The 22,345-nt window shown below is 41.6% G+C and overlaps 1 protein-coding gene across 9 annotated transcripts in view; it reads right to left on the reverse strand.

Moving 5' to 3' along the window:
• The window catches only part of ELF1 (E74 like ETS transcription factor 1), a 560,099-nt gene that overhangs the window by 246,529 nt on the left and 291,225 nt on the right, over positions 1-22,345 (reverse strand). For 7 of the 9 annotated variants that reach the window (XM_069205330.1, XM_069205324.1, XM_069205329.1 and 4 more), the window contains exon 2: positions 9,490-9,779. In XM_069205330.1, the coding sequence (XP_069061431.1) occupies positions 9,490-9,561 (72 nt within the window). In that variant the 5' untranslated portion in view covers positions 9,562-9,779. Of the gene's footprint in view, positions 1-9,489; positions 9,780-10,172; positions 10,197-21,422; positions 21,528-22,345 lie in introns of those variants that run through there. The other 2 variants (XM_069205326.1, XM_069205327.1) reach the window with 2 other exon arrangements.

The raw sequence follows: 22,345 nt of genomic DNA on the forward strand, positions 1-22,345 counted from the left end.
GGAAACACCTAGCTCTCTGGTAAGGAGGGCTTTAAAGCCTACACAGTATTGAGCAATGTGTTTTTGCTATCATTTTCATAAACATCCATGGTGAGATAACTTCTATATGTCCTACATAATTTTCTTTAAATCCTACCATATTATAAACAAGGTGGCTGATTTAGTGGTAACATAAATGCACCATATTCTATTAAATTACCTGACAGCTCCTGTGGAGGGAAATCCCATGTCCTCTTTCTTATTGTTGAATATCTTATTGTTGAATATTACTAGTCATGCACAATTAAAATTAGGGCTCCCGGTTTTGTGGTTTTTATTTTTTTACCATTTCTGTCTATGGTTACCCTATTACATTCTGTATTTATCTACATTTTTTTTTGTGTTTTGTGAATAAATGTAGTTGTAAAATTGTGTATTTCCAAATTTATTGAACTCATATATGTGCAAAAGAACAGAAGAAAATGTGGACTCGTATACAAGTTTTGGCTTTTCTTTGGTCACAATAAAATATGCTATTATCTAAAACAATGTGCTGAAGATTTAGTATTGTTTTTGGGCCTGACTCTTTTTGCAGGGTTATTCCCAAATGTTTTGCTTCTTCCTCCTATTTTTTTCCAGCCTTTTTTGGTTGGCTTTAGGGCTCTGGGCACTTTACCACTGCAAACCAGTGCTAAAGTGCATATGCTCTATGTCTAAATTGTATTGGTGATTGGTTTGTCCATGATTGGCATATCTGATTTACTAGTAAGTTCCTAGATTAGTGCACTAGGTGTGCCCAAGACTGTAAATCAAATTCTACTACTGCGCCTGCAGCACTGATTGTGCCACCCAAATGAGTAGCCCTACAAATATGTTTCAGGCCTGCCACTGCAGTGCCTTGTGTGTGCAGTTTTAAACTGACATGTTAACCTGGCAAGTGCACCCACTTGCCACTCCCAAACCTTCCCTTTTATTACCTGTAATTCTCCCTTAAGGTAGGCAACCCCATGGGCAGGATGCAGTGTATTTAAAAGGTAGGACATGTTCCGGTGTGTTTTAGATGCCCGGATAGTGAAATACAACGAATTTCACTTTTCTTTTCGCTATTGCAAGACTTATCTCTTCCATAGGGTAACATGGGGATTGCCTTGAAATAGCTTTTAAGTGTAATGTCCCATTGGGAACAGATGGAGATATGGAGTTTGGGTTGTCTGAACTCACAATTTAAAAATACATCTTTTGGTGATGTTGGTTTTTGTATTGCAAGTTTGAAAATGCCACTTTTAGAAAGTGGGCATTTTCTTGCTCAATAATTCTGTGCCTCTACCTGTCTGCTGAGGACACGTCTGGGTCAGGTTGACAGTGTTACTGTTTGTGCATTCACTCTAGACAATCACACAAAGGGAGCTGAGGTGTGTCCTACATAACCTGATGGCCCATCACTAGGCTGATGGGTCTTCCTGAGCTAGAGTGGTGGGAGGACCTGACACTTACACCTGAAAAGGGCTGTGCCTGTCCTTACACAAAGCGGTCTCCAAACCCCTGAAGTGTGTCTTGTGGCCAGGGAAGGGAAGGCAGGGTCTTGTGTACTACAAAGACTTTGAAGTTTTCCTATTTCGAAGGCAGAAATGGGTATAAGTACTGGACCTCTGACCCCACAAAGTTAGAATCCTTCTGGACTGAGGACATTCTGCCAGGAAGAAGAGCTGGATGCTGTAGGAGGGACTGCCACTCTGTCGGTTGCTTTGCTATGCTGGCATGTTGCTGGCTGCTTCTGCCCTGTGAGTGAAAGGACTGGACTTTTCTTTCTACATCGTGCTTCCTCAGGTTCTCCAAGGGCTTGGACTGAGCTTGCCTCCTGTTAAGAAGTCACATCAAAGACTTCATCTGCCAGCACCTGGGTTCTCTTGCTGAGCCTGCTGACTTGCCAAGTGGTGCCAAATCAAGTTCCTGGGCCCTTAGGAGTGAGTTCTGGTGTAACCAGGAAAAAACAAGCACATCGACTCCAGAAAGACTTCTGACCCAACGCCGTTGTCTGGCTCTGCACTGCTGTCTGTACCAGAGATATTGTCCCTTCTGAGTGCAACAACCGATGTCGCAGGCCAGACGCTGCTGCAACACCCCTGAAGTCCTGCCACAGTGTGAGTCCCGAGTGTAATGTCACCGATGTCCGGGACTCCCAACTGCAACTCCACCGCAGCACCTGTGGCCCTGTGGTATGATTGCAACACTGCGAAGTCGACGCCTCGCATCTTGACCTGCTGGATTCATTGACCCTGCTTTGTCATAAGGAAACAACGCCTCACCACCACGCTGCATCACCTCCCCTGCAACTGTAAGGAACTGACGATCACCTCCCATGCCTAGCAGTAAGGAACCAAAGCCTCACCTTCCCGGTAGCAATAACAAACCAAGGCCGCACCGGCTCTAGCGACTGTACCTGGGGTCCGTGTGACTCCATGACAGGCCCGCATTCCCTCGCGAGTGCCGCTGGACTGTTGGGAACGGCTCCGCCAAGACGTCGTGATAGCCCCAGTCAGAGCTATTGTGTTTCTAAGCGCTGTACCAGGATTTAATTTTTAGAAATTTGTATCTTTGCTTGTGTATGTTGGATTTTTGTCATTTTGGTCTTGTTTTATTCAGATAAATATTGGCTAGTTTTCTAAACTGGTGTGAAAGACTTGTGGTGTTTTCAGTGTGTGTGTGTGTGTGTGTGTGTGTGTGTGGGCGTGTGTGTGTGTACACAAGTACTTTCATATTGCCTCTAGGATAAGCCTGACTGCTTGTGCCAAGCTACCAAGGGGTTGAGCAGGGGTTATTTTAGCTGTGTGACTCCCTTACCGTTCCTACAGCGAGGGTACTTACTTGGACAGAGCGCAAACCGCTGACAACTAGAGACCCCACTTTTATCAAAGACAAAGAAGCTATTTTACAGTATATGCTCAGTCAAACCACCATTTGATGTAGCATGTTCCACAACTAGCTACCTCAAATATATATTTCACAACACCTCGCTGAGCCAAAGAAATAATTAAGTAACACTAAGCCATGACAAAGGGTAAAATGTATCACAAAAAAATACATCTATCTTTTACATTATTCACATGTTCCACTGATGCATATAAATGCCTAACAACAAATGACAATTTGCAATTCATAATAGTTTTGCTATTAAAAGTCATGTTAATTCTTTACAAGTGGAACAAACTATGTCAAGACAGTGGAAAGGGCACTGATGGGTTGACAAATTTAGGAACACACAGGCTTATTCACAAACTGCATTTTGTAGTACTTTTACTAGTACGATAACAGTGTTACTAACACACTATAAACACACTATAAAATGCTATTCACAAACCTGCATGCAGCGGATATGCTTCTCCTATCTTGACTGTGCAGAAACCTCTGCCCCAACTGCAGAGATTTCACACATGAAAGCATATGTTTTAGAAGTAAATGTGAGAGAGACAGGGAGGAGTGTCTGGAAAATGGGGGATACTTACTACTAAAAGGGGCGATTATTGGTGTAGGAGGCAACAAGGATTTCAGGGATGGGTAGGGAGGCGTTTACGAGGGGGTACATGCACCCATCCACAAAAGAGTAAGTTCATTCTTATTCATAAATTGTACTTTTAAACTCGATCAGCCAAAAAGCACTCCAGCTCAGAGACAGATTAAGTGCAGCACCAAACATGGCCAATCACTGATTCTGCAACACATTCCCACAGAAAATAATGGAGGTTGGCACTTTAATAGAACTCCACAGAAAATAATGTTAAATTAAAAAATGATTTAAAATGTTTACAAATATGAAAAAAATTATTTACTGTTAAACAATTACATAAAAATATAACGTAATTGTATCTTAACATATATTACTAGCCCTTTTAATTTAAAATTAATCTAATATTTTTAAATAAAATTTAATTACTTTTAATTAATGCGATACATCACTTAAAAAAATTATTAATACATAAAAAAATTGCACTTGAACAAAATTAGTAAAATATTTTGATGTTATACATTATTGTACATTTTATTGCGAATCTCAAGAAGTGTAAAAAGACAGCTTAAATGTTTACATTTAGCATTGGGGTTGACACAAAGAAAAATAGCAGTTGGATAAATGGGAAAGTGAAATCCAAACATAACGTTGTGGGTTTAAGGATGCAATGGAATGGGCAATATCTGAAGAATTATACAAAGCAGCGAGATGATATGAGACAGTGGGGGAAAACATAGTTGTTTGGGTGGGGATGATAACAGGATTTGTAGAGGCTAGTAAGCTAGAGGCAGGAGGTTTTTCAAGGAAGGAAGCCTAGATATGGCATGAGTATATTGTTGATCATTAATATGTAATCTCCTCTATTTTCTTGAAGTGAATAACATTAGCTGTGATATCAAACTGCTCTAACACACCCTAGGATGGTACTGATGGCACTGTTGATATACTATGCAATTGTCACTCGCGAGGGGAACACTGTGAATGTGCTGTCTTTAGTATTTACTCTCTTTTTGTAGGATAAGAAACGTTTTAAATACATATTTTAAAAATATTGCTTTAAATTAATTTTAAATAGTGTTTTCAAATGTAGAACTACAAAAAAGTTACAGGGTTAATAACAATTTACATTTAAAATGTACTTATTTTGAATATATTAAATATAATTAAGTATGTTTTCTAAAGTTAAAATTAAAAAAAGTCCAATTCTAGAGTAAAAGTAATCTTTTATTATGTAATAATAATCATTCGAAGTGATGCACGGAATTATTTCAAAGTAGTTTAATTATATTTCAATACAAATGTTACAATAGTTTGGTGAGTAGTAAGTAGCCAACAGTAGTAAAGTTACTCAAAAGTGTAAGAGTTAATTTACACATGTAGATTTACTTATGTGTAAATTTACCTTTGTGAATAGGTCCCACATTATACAATGTAGAACCACCTTCCGCCAAGAAGCATAGAGGAGAAAATCACACAGTCAGAGTCTATCTAAAACAGTCTTTTAATTACTTCTGAATATCATTTGTCCTTAACAAGAAAGATGTGCAAAAATGTATTAGTACAAACTATATTCTTTATCTTCAATAAGGTTGGTTAAATTACAAAGTAGTAACAATATTTGTTCTAAAACAATTAGCTTTTTTACAATGGCACCATATATGTATCCAAAAAACACTTAGCAAACCTTTGTTTAAAAACTGGAAACAAGTACCTTTCATGTTTTCGTTTTCTGCGTCTACCACAATTTTATCAGATAAGGCATTCAAGAGACTATCAAACCTAATGTAGGGCAAGTCTACTTGGGACCACCAGACTATACCTTATTACGTTGGATACCAGGTGAAGCGAAAGTCCACAGTGCTTGTCTATCATCTTAATAAGCAGACATGTTTACAATGATTACATCAGATTTGGCAACGTAAACTAATAAAAACAAAATACTTCAAAATATATTCTTTATTGAGCCGGCTGGGTAGGGATGTGGATGAATTTATCTCATGATTCAACACCACACATTTGTTCAGCGACCACAAATGTTGACTATGACATATTTTCAAGAATGTGTTCCAAACTTGTGTCAGAATGTACTTTTTATTGAAACACTTTGTTCCTTTTGTCCTGCGTTTAGAGACTTGGAATAAGCCCCCTCTAGTATATTGAAGACAACATGGAATAAATTTCCCTAAAACAAAAGGGAACATGATGCCAGTCTAATTATTTAGCTTCCAGACTCAAGGGGCTATAAAGAACGCACAGCAGTCCATAGTCTATTACACCATTTCCAAGACCCACAGGTCTGAAAACATTTTCTCACATTCACAAAGAAACAATTTTCTCATACCCACAAAGGTGTGAGGGTCATTATAAAGAAATATCCTCACGAGTGCTCTTTGCAAACTATTGCTATTGCTGCTCCCAGCATATGGTATCTTACTTTTATAAAATCCTCTAAAAATATAATTAAGATGACCCTCCAGCCTGGAAAGCAAGAAAAAAGACACAACATGGAGAAGGCTAAAGATGAATGTGTCTGTTTTCCTCAGCTGTTTCTGTTAAAGGGAATGGACATCTTCTGTCACTGTCTACCTAAGAGTAACTTTCATGTACTCCAATAAGTAGACTGACATCATGCTCCCTTTGGCTTCAGGAAGTTCTAAACCAGACTGGTTGGACTTAAAATGGACGTGCCATCTTCCTTAAGATGCTAAAGAAATGTGTGTCTGGGGCTGAATGATTGGATGCTAACGGTTAGGAAACTGGTGGCTTGTGGGGAGGGCTAAATCTTGACCACCCATAAAGTTCTAAAGAGTCTGAATTTTCTAAGGCTACGTTGGTCAGCAGCCTCGAGTCACTATTTACAATTAGTAGTAATTTTGCAGAAAAAACAGAAATACATCTAAAACTCTCTGGGAAATCCACCTGCACGTACAGGTTTTAAGTGGCTATTGACACAGATAACCATGTGCCTGATGTTGGGTGCAGATACTGGCAAAAACTGCCTCACCAGTGTAAGAGGAGTGCACTTCACTATGGACACAAGATGGCCCATTAGTATCCAGTGCTCCTTCAGTTCTAGAGGTCCTTGTCACACTCCCTTTCCTCTAAACTCCACGAGGTGAATGAGTAGAGAAGTGGCATTCAGGAACCATTTGGTATTGGCAGTCCCGATGTACCGTTGTAAGTCTCCCTGTTAGGACTAGGTTTTGCTTTTTTTGCTGTTGATTGACATGTTGGACTAATGTCATGACTGTGTGACTGGGAAATTGTATGTATGAAGAGTGGTGAGTGATGTCTACTAGAATGTTTACAAAGATATTGAAAGTCAGAGGATTAATAAGCAATTTAAGCATCCTTGGTATGTTCAACAAGGTGATGAAATTGGCTTGGAACTGGTGTGCATCTAGAAATAGAAAATGCTGGTGAAAGGTTGTTCAATCTGAGGAAATGGGTGTCCGCCAGGGTGCCACAAGTTTCAGTAGTCTGGCTCATCTTTTGCAATGCCTTATTCGCACCAATGCAAAAAGCTTGGAATAAAGTGTTGTCTCTTTGTGGTTACACTAAAACCTTGAACAGGGGTGATACCCCAGAGGAACTAAAACAAATATTGATATATTTTAGAAAACTCAAAGTACTGAGGTTGCATGAATTACTATTCATTCAAAGTGCTACGAGGCCATCTAATTGGCAAGTATGTGACACAGAAACCAAATAACATCATAGTGCAACTAAATGTAAAGAAGTGCAAAGACATGCCTTGGGAACAGAAAGACTCCATGTAGCAAGATGGAGGAAAGTGTATTGATGGCTATAAACTGAGAGAGATTTGGGAGTTATTCCAATATACAAAAAAGTATGAAATGATGTGTGGACTTCAAATTTAATGTGGAGTGGCATGCGTTGTCTCTTCAACTCTACAAACCTACATGATACCAATCAATGCCAAACTATCATGTCCTAAAACGGCAATTTGGAGGCTCAGTTTATGTAGCCAACCCTGCATCTTTAGCAGGCCTATGAGTAACAAACTAAGGTCTTAAATAAGTATAGTCTGGAGGGCGAGGGGTGATGTGCCAGATATGCCCCTTCTTCTGGATTATAAATAAAGTACAGGACCAGAGCATATTCCAATTGACTTCCGGTTCTAGAACCAGGCGTCGTGAAATTAGATTATCTCCGGGGAAAGTGAAAATGTATTCAGTTGTTCACAAAAAAGGTGGCAAAAGGAGTAAATGGCTTTCTGGCGTGAAGGATTTACGTAAAAAATAATTAACTAAAATGTAGAGGCCTGTGGCAAGCATAATGCAAAAATGTAGAGGCCCGTGGAAAACATATTGGGGTACAGGGAATGTGAAGTGAATCCAAAGATGAAGAATAAAGAACGTCTAGTTTAGGACAGGGGAGAGAGTATTCTGGATAACCCAAATGTTCATTATCTGTCATCACTTTCTGTATCTGTACAACTGATACTCTCCTCTTATGCTCCTTCTTAGCCTAACGCCATGTTTTGCACTCTGGCATCAAGGTACTCTAATGAATGCAACAGAACACTTCATGCACTGTTATCCCATGCCCAGCACGGGTGCTACTGAATGGAGTCAAAGCACATAATATTGAGATAAATAATTGTCAGGGCCCATCCTGAAATTAAATGTAGGTCTGTGAAAGGATCAAGTGTTCTGTTATTTGTCACTCGCAATGTGTACCGATTATGTACCCATTTCCATCCAGCAGTGGCAATTTGTGCCAGTGGTTGCAGGTGGTGGCTGCCAGGACTCATGCTTCATCATCAAAATGTTATCCAGAGCAAGAGAGACAAAGGCAGAAAAGGGACAGATGAAGGGAGCTAAAGATAGGAAAATAGTGAAAGAAGAAGAAAATGATCAGCAAAGGTGAGATAAAAGAGAAAGGGTAGTGGAAAAAAGAGGCATGAGGTAGAATCAAGATTAGGCAGCCTTCGTTCTCAGCAACCTCGGTCCTCAACAGAGCAGGCAGGGACTCCGAAACAAAACTTTGGATCTGGCACTCATGATTTTTGGCAAATTAAGCACTGCGTATCACAGCATATTCAACTGGTCTCAATGTAAAGGTGGTAGAGCGTATCTCTCCACAAAAGGCACGTCATCCTTGGCCAAATGAAGGATGACAGAAGCACCAGCCTGAATGCCTCTCCCCTGACTGTGCACTTTAGTCATGATCAGGGCAACTGGACTTATGTGATTTTGTGGTTGCTGTGTTTTCCACATAATTAAGGATTTGCCACATAATAATTTATCACCTGGTGCATAATCTGAAAATGTCAACATAAAAAAAAAAAGTTTCCAGCTCAAACTGATCAGAAGATACAAAAAATGCAGCAACGTGTGATACTGAACGCTGGAAGGCACTTACAAAGCTTGACTGGCCACCTTTCTGTTGCTTAGTGGTGTATTTGGGTGTCAAACGATACTAATAAGGTTAATCTTTGGCACACCTAGTTTAACCATGACAAAATAATGTGGTAACACTGTGTGCTGCATTAAGCAGCTTAATGTGCCTTTTTTGTTGCATAATTTAGTGAACCCTGCTGCATAGTTTTGTCACCTCCTGCAGCATATTTCTAGTGGGCCTGGACATGATTAACCAGATACTCTAAACACACTCATCAATTTTGTGCTCTGATCAAAGCACGAATCAGGATAACTTAACACTTCTAGAACAACAGTGCTTTGATCGCTTGGCATAAATACTGGTCTCAGACACTTAGTATAACCAGTGCTTTAAATGAGCAGGTACTCGCGATCACTAACACCTGCACTTCTTTCATGTGAAGGGAGAGCACCTGCACTTATCAGCGGAAGGTAAATCATTTTAACGCGAAAGCACTGGCACTCTCAATAGCACACAGGTACTCTGGGACATCGAGTACCTAACGCTTCTGTAATTCCATTTCAACCACAGTGCAGAATGACCACAAAAAGGCAGGCAAATGAAAATGTGCTGATCAGGAAACTTTCTTCACACAGTACCTGGTGTTCATCTTCCATCACGTTACTGGCGAACTCGAAAACCAGCTCATTCTGCTGTACGACAGAAGTCATGGTGCAGCATCACCCGGGTCTCAGCGGCGCATGAGAAGCCCCAGCGTAGCCTCCTTGCTGGACTGTACACAGATGGCGTCAGAGGGCGGCAGTCTGGTGATGCCGGGGTTTCCCCCCCTAGCACTTGAGACGGACAGTCTCGTGAGGTTTCTCCGTCGCCATGCACACCGGCAGAGGCTGTTCCGGGTTTTCTCTTTCAGTCAGAAGCGCCTCCACCCCTGAAAAAGGAAAACAGAAGCACCGACTTAACCAACCCGTCTTTTGATCACAATGTGCAACGAGGCACGTGCAACAATTTCCACAGGCAGAAGTAAAGTCAGCCGCCCCCACTCAGTTCCACTTTAACTTTCTGTGGCTGCTTCAAGTCCCACATCTGACAACATTTACACGCCGTAAACGACTTTGCCTTCATATTGTAAAAAAAAAAGCGCAGTGAATAATTAAGGTGGCAAAACAATTTCAACGAAAGCAGCAGCCTGACTCTACGTACAATTATTACATTTTATCAATAGCGCAGATATTATACCGTTCTTATTTCCAGGGCCAATTAAAAAGGTTTGGGTTCATCAGCTAAACGGTCGGCTGAAATAAGGGGTAAGAAAAACACGTACTTTTCAGATTCTGTTGAAATTCAGCAGTCCGTCGGCAGTCTGACAAAGAGTTCTTGTCAGTCTTTGACTGCACTGTGAATGTGTCCTTATCTCTAGCGCAGGCCTGCGAGGGCAGGAAGGAAAGGAAACAGTGCAACTCGCGTCATGGCAAATTAACATGCACAAAAAAAACGAAAAGACGAGATCTGTACTCTCCAGCAACAGAAAATACAGATGATGTTTGGAAGCGGTTCTAATTGAGAGCGCGAGGAGGACGTTTAAAAGGAGCACGCGGGGGGCTTACCCAACACTTCACCAGGGGAGGCGACGAGCCCTGGAAAAAGCCTGGCCGAGTCCTCATACATAATGGAATCTAGAAAACATCGACATACTATGTGGCAGAGACGATAATACAGTAGCCAGCTTTTTTATGTAAACTGCTCTCTTACTCCACAGCGAAAATTGTACACAGAATAATGAACGTTTTTCGAATGGGCCCAGAGGTTCAAAGGTGTTTGGTATAGAATGTTCTGCTAGAATAGCATGAGTGATGTGGTCCGTGGGAGCATCACGAGTATCAGGAAAATAAACACCTCTTAGCTACCTGACGTAGGACCTCTGGCCTGTACATCCAACTGCCCCCCACCCCTGCTCTTATTTCGAACCATTCTGGAGCTGGGCGGAACAAGAGATTTGATTTCCCATTTATAAACTGCAATGCTGGCAGATAGGCCGAAGTCACAGTTTCCGGCGAGGAATGCATGGGAGGCAGAACTGGGAATTAACATGGTGAATGCTCAATGGGAGAGGGATCTTCAAAAATGGGAGGATTTATTACTGAAGTTGTGGCTGGAGATGGGATGGGACCGGAGGAAGAGACGGAGAAGGAAGGGTAGCACTGCGGGGAAACCACGTTATTGATTCCTTAGGCTGAACGCACGAAGGAGTAATGCTACCGCAATACATGAAACATGCAGCATCGCTTCATAGAGAATGATGATAATAATGCTAACATCTACATGATGACCTTGCATGGCGGATGTAACAGGAAGGCAGTGACTGTTATGTTTTGCTTTAGTATAATTGGTATTTACTATTAATGTAATCTTGTATGGTATTTCGCCTTCAAGGAATGAAACCAATAAAAAGGATCTTTTTAAAAAATAAACAAAAATAGAATATCCAGTTGTCAATTGTTCCATGGTCAGAATCGTTGCCTTTTGCAAGAAGATATAATAGTTTACCCATGCAAAATAAAAATAATCTGCTAATCAAGAGATGCGGAAGCCAACTCACTGACCCCTAACTGGAAACAAGTAATCATATTAATAGCGAGTAGCTCATTGTATAACATCAAAACATAAACATAAATAAGCCTAGAGGGATTAGTCCTAAGTATAGACAGCTAACCCAGCAGCTGTAGGTTGAAAGGTACCCCCATCACTGAAAGCAGGGATCATTCTACTTTTCAAGACTTTTCAAGACTGGCAACTGACGCAAAACAGGTTCTTAGTTCCCAAATACCCATCTAAACACATTTGAAAAAATATACACTAAACGAAATCGGTGGCACTACATTGACTCACATCATGGCCTACAAGGAATAATGTACTTGAGTACACAGACCAGGTTTTCATTCAAGGATAAACATGCTGGATCAGAGATTCAGAGATGAGGTATGAGTGAAGGGCTTCAGCTTTATTAGCATTGTGATGTTATAAACTGTGAACCATGAAAAGCTTCCTCCTTTTTCTAGAAAACTGGGATCCCATGTGGACTCCTAAACCTCACTATGCAAATACATGCAAACAGGTAGGCAGATGCCAGGTGGTGAGCTGGGTGAAATTCTATACTGAAAACACAGGCCTTTGCCCATTTTTTTATGCAGGTATGCTGGAACTGGCTCTGAACCGCTCCTCTGTGGGCAGGCAAAATACACAGTTGTTTTTTAAAGTACTGTGAGGAGCTGGGACATGCATTTCCCTTAATGCTAACTGCATGAAGGGAATTATATTGCCCAGGTACCGGACAGTGCACTTCAAAACAAGCTCTCCAGTAGGAAGCCTTAATGCATGGTCTGCCCACAGGTTCATCTTGGCCGGCAGGGGCCACACTCAAGTTGTCCTGCTGGGAAAGTTTCTTTGAACGGCACTGTTAGGAGCAGCCGCTGTAATTAACTTGATTTAATTATCATTAAGGTAAGTACAAAGGCCACTCCCTCACAGGTCTGGATGGCACAAGAATTCCCTGTTACTTGCTTTACTAAATGCCCAGAACAAGGAATTCTTGGTTTGCATGGTATTTCTTCTGCATTCCTCCTTTGCTTCCTGTACAGGACGATGCAGAAACCGCAAAACTGACCGCAGTTTCATATCCGCCCATGGGGAAAAGTGAATTCCTTCCGTCCCTAGTCTGATATTGGGAAGTGTGCAACTGAACAAAGACCTTGGCCATGAAGAGTAAGGCCAGGTTGTGTCCTGCCCTTCCACCTTCTTCATTTCAACCTTTACAGGTACCACATTGTAGAATACTGGCAGACAGCACGGTAGACCCTCACCAAATAGCAGACAAACCTTTCATATATGCTGACTGAGGTGCTACGTTGCTCGTACAAAAATGCCTTGGGCACCCTTCTATCTATATTTAGTGATATCTGCAAGAGCAAGACAAAAAGTGAGTAAAACAAAATGTAATGTTTACGTCTCTCACAGGTATATACATACATGATGCAAGAGGATACAACTCAGGAAGTTGCATTCTTGGGCTACCTGACACTCAGCTTACAATCAGTGCGCAGATAACCTGTGATGCTAAAAGTACCAGCAGCAAGAAGCAGAGCAAGATTCAACGATTCACATTAGAATCATCTGTTTACTTCAATATCTGCTGCCTGTATATCTGTTGGGAGACTAATATAGTACATGGGGAGGGGAGCAACTTCTAGCATGTAGAGTTTTAAGCAACAAAGAAGGTTTTACAGGTAATCCTTGGTGCCTTTGAAGAAATCCTGAAACTTGCACATTGGCAACTGCTGGAACTGTGAAGCACTGAAGCAAAATTTTCCAATAAATCAAATTTCCCAGTGGCCTTTGGTTAATGATTCAAGGCTAGAACGAAGGAAGACTCTTAAGCCACGTTCCTTGCAGGGACATAACACCTCCATTCCTGTTCTGCAGGATGTAAATAAACCATTCGGTGAAGCAGAGATGGAGGACTATTCTTGCCTCTGACCTACAGGAATCCATTAGTCTTAGCTGATGGAAATTAGCTTGTAATTCCTCTGAAAGTTTAATGAACAAAGTTTGAAGTTACAGCAAAGATTCCCATGTAAATAAAAGACATGAGACACAAAGTTATACCTTGTTTCATATCAAAACAGTTGAGAGCCCAGAAAACACTTCTGCTACGGGAAACATAACCTTCACAGGTTAATAATCAAAATTCTGAAATAGGTCCATGAAGGAAGCAATCATAGAGAAGGTCCTTCCTCTAAGGGTGTACAGTGGCTAGAAATCCTCATTAGGGTCGAGTCTGCGTCGCATGCACTTGCACATGCGTATCGCTTGCAAGACGCTTTAGGAGTTAGAAAAGGGCTCGGAGCCCCATTCACGTCACGTCAGTGTCTTTCATTGGTTCAAGGGCCTGCCTGTTAAAATCTGCTTGCTTTCATCAGTGGAAGGCACGCAACGTCATGCCTTTTCCAGTGCTTAACCCTCCTCGAGCGCAGCGACCAAGTACTGAAAACATGCGTGGCTCTGTTTCCCGTCCGGTTTGTGGACTACTTTTTCTCTATTTTCGCAGTGCGATCTCGCTTGGCAGAAGTCGAGCGCTTTGCATAATATCGACCCTGTTACATAGTTAATTGCACTTTTGCCGGTTACGTACATAACGTACATAATTGCACTTTTGCCGATAGGTTTTATTACGAGTGAACTGTATCAGCGCAATCACGCTGTTTTTTTCTTTCAACATGGCAAGAAAAATCCAATTGGGAGTTTACAACTGGTAATAGCTGTAACTCGGACAAATGCGAGACCCAAGTGCATTGCAAATGCTTGTTTTTGTTCTGTTGCCCGTGTTACACTACTTCATTCTCAACTTCAAAGCATAAGGTTTGCACAGGCAATGGATGATTACTACCAGTGACTCAAAGGGAATGAGACTGGTTACTTGTGTGTACAGAGTACTGGAAGCATAGAATAATGTTGAGAGGCAATACTGTCAGCCAACAGGGATCACCAGAACCACATTAACCCTATTTGCAAATATATGGAACAATATCTCTGGAATGCTGATGCGTACAGCACAGACAACTTGGACTCGCTATATTCAACGACGACGACATCCATTCCCCTATTCGCCTAAACTCCCACTATGGGAAATACCCCAGATACATGATCTTAAGCAGGTATATGATTTTCGCATATGGCAAGAGGGTGGCTTGCTGCACATAGGCGATCTCTACGATGAAGGGCGCCTGCGCTCCTTTATAGACTCTAGCACAACATTTCACCCAGACCCCGGACAGTTTCTTGCCCACGCGGCCCTTTGTGCCGTTGTGAAACAAATATGGCAGTCCGGCCCCCTGGAGCCGACAACACACCTTGGACTCCATTATATGTTAACACAAGGTCGAGGAAAAAAAGCAGTATCTAATCTCTATACCCTACTGAGGGAGACCCCAGCTGCACTACATCCTCGCAGTAAAGTACGATGGGACGGGGGATTGGGTATCGATTTGACAGATCAACAGTGGAAAATGGCATTAGCACAGGTGCAACATGTTTCACGTAATGCTAGACTGAAATTTACGCATTTTAATTATGTCCACCAAACGTACTTGTCCCCACATAGACTTCACCGCATGTTTACAGAAGCCACCCCGAGGTGCCCACGATATGGTCACGATGACGCCACCTTCCTACATATGACTTAGGAATGCCCTGGGATACACAGCACTTGGAGGCACATCATGCAGCATGTATCTGACATTATACATGTGTCCCTCGCATTAGACCCGCTCCTTTACCTACTGGGGGTGACCAAACGGAATAAACAATCCAAGTACTATATTAAATTTGTCGATCTTGCCTTGGCACTGTTTAAACGTATGATTGCCATGACTTGGAAGGCCTCACGCCCCCCAGATGTACAGGCCTGGTTCCGGGTGGTGCTGCGTTGGACCACGACAGAGGCTAATGCATTAGACCGAGATAGGCGTGCTCAGGGTGGAGATGGAGGGGTAACACTTTGGGATACTTACCTAGCGAAACTGGAAGATAAATTGGGCGCACAAGAGGCTGGCAGAGAGATGACACCAGAACACCCCCATTAGTAATAGAGGTTCCCATTGTATAACCTGCTCTCACGTGACCCGTCCACATGAGCTGTTTTATATAGATATTTTCCCTTAACCCCAGCTCCCGTCTGCCGAATATTAGCAACACCCTGGCTGACCCTACAGAGAAAACTGAGACCATTGCGAACTCTCAATATTAGACCGCTCTACAAACATATGACAGACTTGCCCTATTTTTGAACTTGAGATCATGGAGTTTGAGCTGCTTATCCCCCCTCCCCCTCTTCGTCCTTGGTAGCTAAAAGTAAAGGCCAGAGACCGAGGAGTTACAGTAGACATAGCTGAAGATCCCGACATCCCCTTCAAATACGCCAAGCAGGTCTTTTCTTTATTGTTGTGTTGTAGTATATTTCATGTTTATTCCCACACAGCCCTGCACAGGGACTATTATATGATAAGTGTTACTAAGCTATCCGGCAATGTACCATCATCGACTAGAAGCACTAGCACACAATGAGATCTGCTCAACAGATGGCGACTATTACACTAAATGTCATATGTGGATTCGAATATATGTCTTTTACTCAATAACGGTTGCAAATAGAGATACCATTGTTACAGTTCCTGTGATACTGTTGCTTTTGTTATGAATGGATATCTGTGATCTAAGAATCCTGATATATGTTGGCATACTGGGCATGAGCCGAATACCTTGAATTGCTTGAAAATAAAATAAAAAGATTAAAAAAAAAAAAAAAAACAATATCTCTGGAATTATTCCCCATTCCAAGGTCGGCAACCAGAGATGGCCGGAAACTGGTGTAAAATACTGACCGGAATTGTTAATTATGTCCCAGGTAAACACTGAAACTGTTGTCATTAATCTCTCACGGGGGCCCCAGTCTGCTAATTCACTGCCCTGCTGCAGCACTCTAGCCTCCTGCTCAGTCTTTGCGTTTGTCCTATGATCACTACTGCATGTTGGTTTCATGTATTTCTAAATTTTATCACTATATTTTAGGCAATGGAAAGCTGGATTCGGCCTTTTTCGATAAGTAACTTTTTTGTGGGAGGGTGGAATTTGGGTAGATTGAAAATAGGATTGCTTGCTAATTCCGTCTTCTAAATCCAGAAACTGTACTTTTCCAACACAAGGAGCAGACAAGGCCAAATATCGGAGCTATTTTCAGACTACTGGGCTGGGTCCCTTCATTTAGACATTGGCTGATCTCTACACACACTGTACATACTCCAGAAAAACGTACAATATATCTCTTAAAGAAGATCTGCACCTACATTATAATACTTAATTTCACTGTGTAGTGGTTAAAGAGCTGTCTTTCTAGTCAAAAGGAGAGTGGTGTAGATCCAGTGCCCAAACATACACCAAATTAATGTATGGGAAGTCCCTTATCTCCCTGTACCACAGAAAAAAGCGCAGAAGCAACATATGATATGTCTTGGTCATTACCAGCAGAGGGCCTGAACCCAATTAAGGTGACCATGAAATTATGCAGCGCAAGCACACGGACTTCTCAGCATAGCTACTGTCATAGGCCACATAGTACCAGCAAAACCCAATTACAGTGTATATTTCTATAAGACGTGAACTAGTCCACATCAAATGCCAGAGGGTGGCAATAGGTTGTACGAAAAGGCGGAACAAATCTTTCTTAAGAACTACTTATTTCATTGGCTACAATGTAGCTTCCAGTGAACCACACTCTTGAATGTAAGACCGAGCAGTAACAAATTAGAGGCAAACTATTCACTGAGGTAGCGATTACTGTAGCACAATGTATAGTATCTAAACTTGACATCAACCCTGGGTTTGAGGCAGAGACAAGTGTAAATATAAAGGGCCTCATTACAAGTCTGGCGGTCACAAGACCGTCAGACTCACGGATGGTGACTGGACTACCACATCCGACCGCCACATTACAACCCTGGTGGTCGTGCCGCCGGGGAACGACCATCCCGCCAGGATCAGAGATCCCGGCGGTCTGGAGGTGGCGGTGGTCCTAATCTGCCAGGGCAGTGCTACCTTGGGGATTACGACCCCCTTCTCTGCCAGCGTTTTCATGGCAGTACCACCGCCATGAAAATGCTGGCAGAGAACGGGTGCAGGGTGCTGGTGCACCTTGCGCTCTACAGCTTTGGCGCTGGCTCGATTACGAGCTGGAGACAATGGTGTAGGCTGTTTCCCACTAGGTCAGCAGGCGGAAACTCAGGTTTCCGTCTGCTGGCCTAGCAGGAAAGTCTTAATGGGGCCTGTGGGGAGGTAGCCTGTATGGTGGCAACCTCCCTGTCGGAAAGTCCGCCGAACTCGTAATGAGCTCCAAAGTGTGTAAGGTGTACTAGGCTCCAGATTAAAAAAAAAAAAACATTCAAATATGATTTACGTGGCATTATTGAATAAACAATGACAGGTGAGAATTGACAGGCCTGAAAAACCATTCAATTTAATAACAATAAACAACCGATCATTTTCAAAGAGATTGAGATTTGACTCTAACTGTTTTAAAAATAGTTCTAAAGAATAAATGGATATTTTATAGACAAAAAGGAAATAAACATAACACCTTATCAGCTGTCTGCTCATTTAAATACTGTCTGGACAGTCACAGTGAAGAAAGCCACTGTCTGCGTGGGCGGACCCATTTCCGATGGAAAGGTGAGTGGAAACAAAGGGCCTGATTATGACCTTGGCGGAGGGGATTATTCAGTCACAAACGTGACAGATATCCCGTCTGCCGTAATACAAGTTCCACAGGATATAATGGATCTTGTAATACTGTGGGTGGGATATCTGTCACATTTATGACTGAGTAATCCCCTCTGCCAAGGTCGTAATCATGCCCAAAATGTGAATGACACTTGAGCAGTCAAATGAATGCCTGAAAGCCCTTTTATGTATGTACACATGCATGTATTTTTACCATGTTTTTTAATTTTGGAAAACATGAATGTTTGACTACATAGAGAAAACTATCCCGACGCCCTACCAAATACTCATAATACATTATCTATCTGTCTATTCACTGGAAAAAACGAAGGTTACAGGGACATTCTAGTTGGTAGGAAATATTTTTTAAAAACCTTAGAAATTCACTAAAAAAGGTTAGAGGGACGTTATAGTTAGGGTCAGAATTTAAACGCAGAAAACTATAGCCATTCAACAGTTATAGTTATACTTATCTCAAGAAGCTATAACTCGTGCTCAAAGGTATTAGATATAATACGTGGGGTAATTAGCGGTGCATGGCAACGGCACAATTTATAGTTACCATAGAGCCATGCGACAGCAAGCTACTATGTCCAGTGGGGGGGCACCTTGGAACATAGGGAGTCGGTCCTGGGGAATGGCGATCTCCAGGAACAAAATGTGCTGCACGGCCCCCCTCTTTTGTTAAAACATGGCCAGCTCTTGGGGGGTTGGTGGCCCTCGGACTGAAAACAGCCCAGGAAGGGGGTCTGCTGCCTCCCTCCCAGTTAAAATGTGGCCATACTCCGGGGAGGTGGTGGTCCATGGGGCCAAAGATGGCCCAGGAGGGAGGCTGTGCGGCCCACTTCCCCCTTTAAAAGTACTGTATCCCCAGGAAGGTGGTGGTCCTGGGTCAATGTATTACTGAGAAGGGGGGACTGCGCGGCCACCCTCTAAACTAAGGGGTAAGCCCCTGTGAGGTCCAGTCCACAGGGCCTTAAAAGGCATATGGAGTGGGGCCATGTGGCACCCTCCTCTTAACTGCACACTCGCCTGGCACTAGGGAGATGGCGGCCCCCGGGACCCATATCAGCCATGGGGAGGGGGCTGCATGCAACTGCTCACTATAATAAATATTATATTACGCCCCTGGGACATGATCCACCTAGGGGCTGAAATACAAACAAGCGCCGGACACCATGCTTGTTTTTTTCTCTTTATTATTTACATTTTCATGGGGATTTGCGTATCCTTCAGGATTTTTGCTGTAAAAATTTTAAAAAATATATACTTTTTGGCCCAGGTGGGGGGCCTGGGGGAACCCCAGGACCAGATTTACGGGATTAGCATATTCCTACCCTGCCACCTTTTCTTTGTTTTTAACTTTTTTTCAGGACTCAGCCCCCTAAATGGCTGCCAACACTTCTTGGTTGAAGTGTAGGCAGCACATCAGATCTCAGCAGGAGATCTGTTGGATATGTGGTGGATCTGCATCCCTAGATATACAATTTGCTATCTCCTTTAATATCTCTGAAGATACTGAACGGATTTACACCAAACTACAAAAAGCCACGCTTTCTGGACCAAGATGTTGCTTTCTGCCAAATTTGGTGTAATTTCGTCCAGCGGATCAGCCTGTAGTTGTGTTCAAAAGTCCTATGGGAAATTGCATGGGGTAAACACGTTTTGGAACCACCTTTTTTCTCAGCCTCCGCTTGACCATAAAACCTTCTACACAGCAACTAAAGTCAGCAGCAAACTAGTTTTGAAGATTTTTTGAGGATTCGTCAAATGGTGCTAAAGTTATTGGCAAAACAAAAAAGGTGTTTCCTATGAAAACTATGTCCTATCTATAGCTAGCGACCGCCAGTAGGTAATATCTATCTATCGATACGTACATATATATATATATATATATATATATATATATATATATATACACATATATATACACACACATATATATATATATATGTATATATATATATATTTAGAGAGAGAGAGAGATATTCCCAAGCACACATACATTTTTAATTTTAACAAAATTTTAAAGTGACGTTTTAGTATATAGGAAAAAGTAATGTTTAAAAAAACAAAAACACATCTGAAATTCACCAGTCACAGATTACTAGGATAACTATAACTCGAGCCCCTGCCATACACAGCATATAGCCTCACACATTGCATCACTCATGACATGTTAAATTACATCAGTATTGACATTACTGGTGACATCTCATATTACATCATTGATTACATCACCACAATCATTGTGACACTGTCCTATAGGATTTGTGGACTTAATTCAACAAGGTACATCAGTGGCCAATTTTATTTTCACCTTAATAGAATTCAATTCTTTAAGACTTGACCTGACCCACAGTTTTAAGTCAAGAAATTGACAGGTAAAACAGTTGACATTGTAAAGGCACTTTCTGTCGGGTCTCTGGACAATAATTAGTAGTTTCCTAAAACACAACCTTGCAGCCAAGTTTACAACACCAGTATGAGTTCAACCACCTTTAATTGGGACACCACCACATTCTACATTTTTCAATAATCTACCTTTACTCAATCTGTAGTAAAGTTCTGGAAATAAACATTTACAGTTTACAGAATTTGTTCATCCCACTGTATTACAGCTATTTCACGTTGGCATGTGCCTAGTTATCCACTCGTGGTGTATGTCAATAGCATCTTTGGCTATTCTCTCACATTTTTAGGACAACCTTTGGCTTTATGTGACAACTCACTTTCAAACATACCTCTGTAATCCACGTCGGATGTGCTGAACCTTTACTTTAACAAGTGGTATTTCTTTCACCCCAAACTTTGGTGATTTGTAAAAGGTGCATCACATAACTTTTAAAATGCACAATTATATTTATCTACAGGGCTTATGTTATTTGTCACATATCGACCTAAACATGTATATTAAGTAACTCAATTCTGTATATGACTATGGTATTATCACAGTGATGTCAACAATGATGTAATTTGGGATGCCATGCGTGATATCATCAATTATGTCATTTAACATGTCATGAGTGATCTACTATGTGAGGTCATAAGCACTGCATGGCGAAGGCCCAACATATAGTTAGATCAAATAAAACTGGTGAATTTCAGAGACTGTTTTTAAACATTATTTTTTTCCTTATTTTACTATAATGTCACTTTAACCTTTTATTTTATTTTTATAGTAAAAATATAGATTTTCTGTTTTTAGACATTAGTTTTCATCTATGTAAGCTAAGATCTTGGGTACCTGTTTCTTAATATACTTCTCAGTTGCAACACTATGAGTTTACTGCTTTGCTTTCAATGTCGTCGTTGATGCTGTTTTGGTTGTATGTTTGCTGGTTCTCTCACCGGTTGCAGTTACACCACCTATAAGAGGATGATGGGTATTGAGAGAAGTTGTGGAGTAGCGATATGCATTTACACATAATGGCACCAAAGTTATTAGTAAAACAAAAAATGCTTCATCTATGGGAAAAGTCAGTCCTAACTATAACCACCACTATCTATCGCTATAGGATATATATATTATTCACTTAAAAAAACAAAGGTTGCAGGGATGATATAGTTGCCTTAGGGCACAAGTTATAAGTACTAGAGATCACACTAGCTATAGCAAGTGAAATTCTATGGTCTTGTACGTTTAAAATGTGAGCCTAACTATAACATCCCTGTATCCTTTGTGTTTTTAAGTAAATTTATCTGTTTTAAAAAAAAATCTATTTTAGAACTATAAAATCCTTGTAACCTTTGTTTTTTTCAGTGAATTTTATAGTTTTTTTTTTTTTTTTTAACGTAAAGTCATTTTCAATACTATACTAACCACCCAACCCCACACTGCGCACGGCCTTGGGCTATGTGCAGCAGGAGTTGGCCACAGCCCCGCATGGCCCCCCTCTCCTGGCCAAATTCAGCCCAGGGGACCCCCTCAGGGCCTGGTTATGTAATCTGGGTGCCACCCAGCAAAAATGGTTGGGGACAACAGGGCGAGCCTGAAGCCCCCACAGTCCACGTTGGCTCCCCGGCTCCTGCGGGAGCCAGCATTGATATCAAATCAGGGGAGCTGCTAAAGATGCAGCTCCCACTCTATGAGAGCAGTGGTTTCCTCTGTTTCAGTGCCTTCATCTCTGCAGGCAGGGACACAGAGGAAACCACCACCTGCAGCAAGTG

This window comes from Pleurodeles waltl, chromosome 8 (genome assembly GCF_031143425.1).
Source record: "Pleurodeles waltl isolate 20211129_DDA chromosome 8, aPleWal1.hap1.20221129, whole genome shotgun sequence".
NCBI lineage: Eukaryota > Metazoa > Chordata > Amphibia > Caudata > Salamandridae > Pleurodeles > Pleurodeles waltl.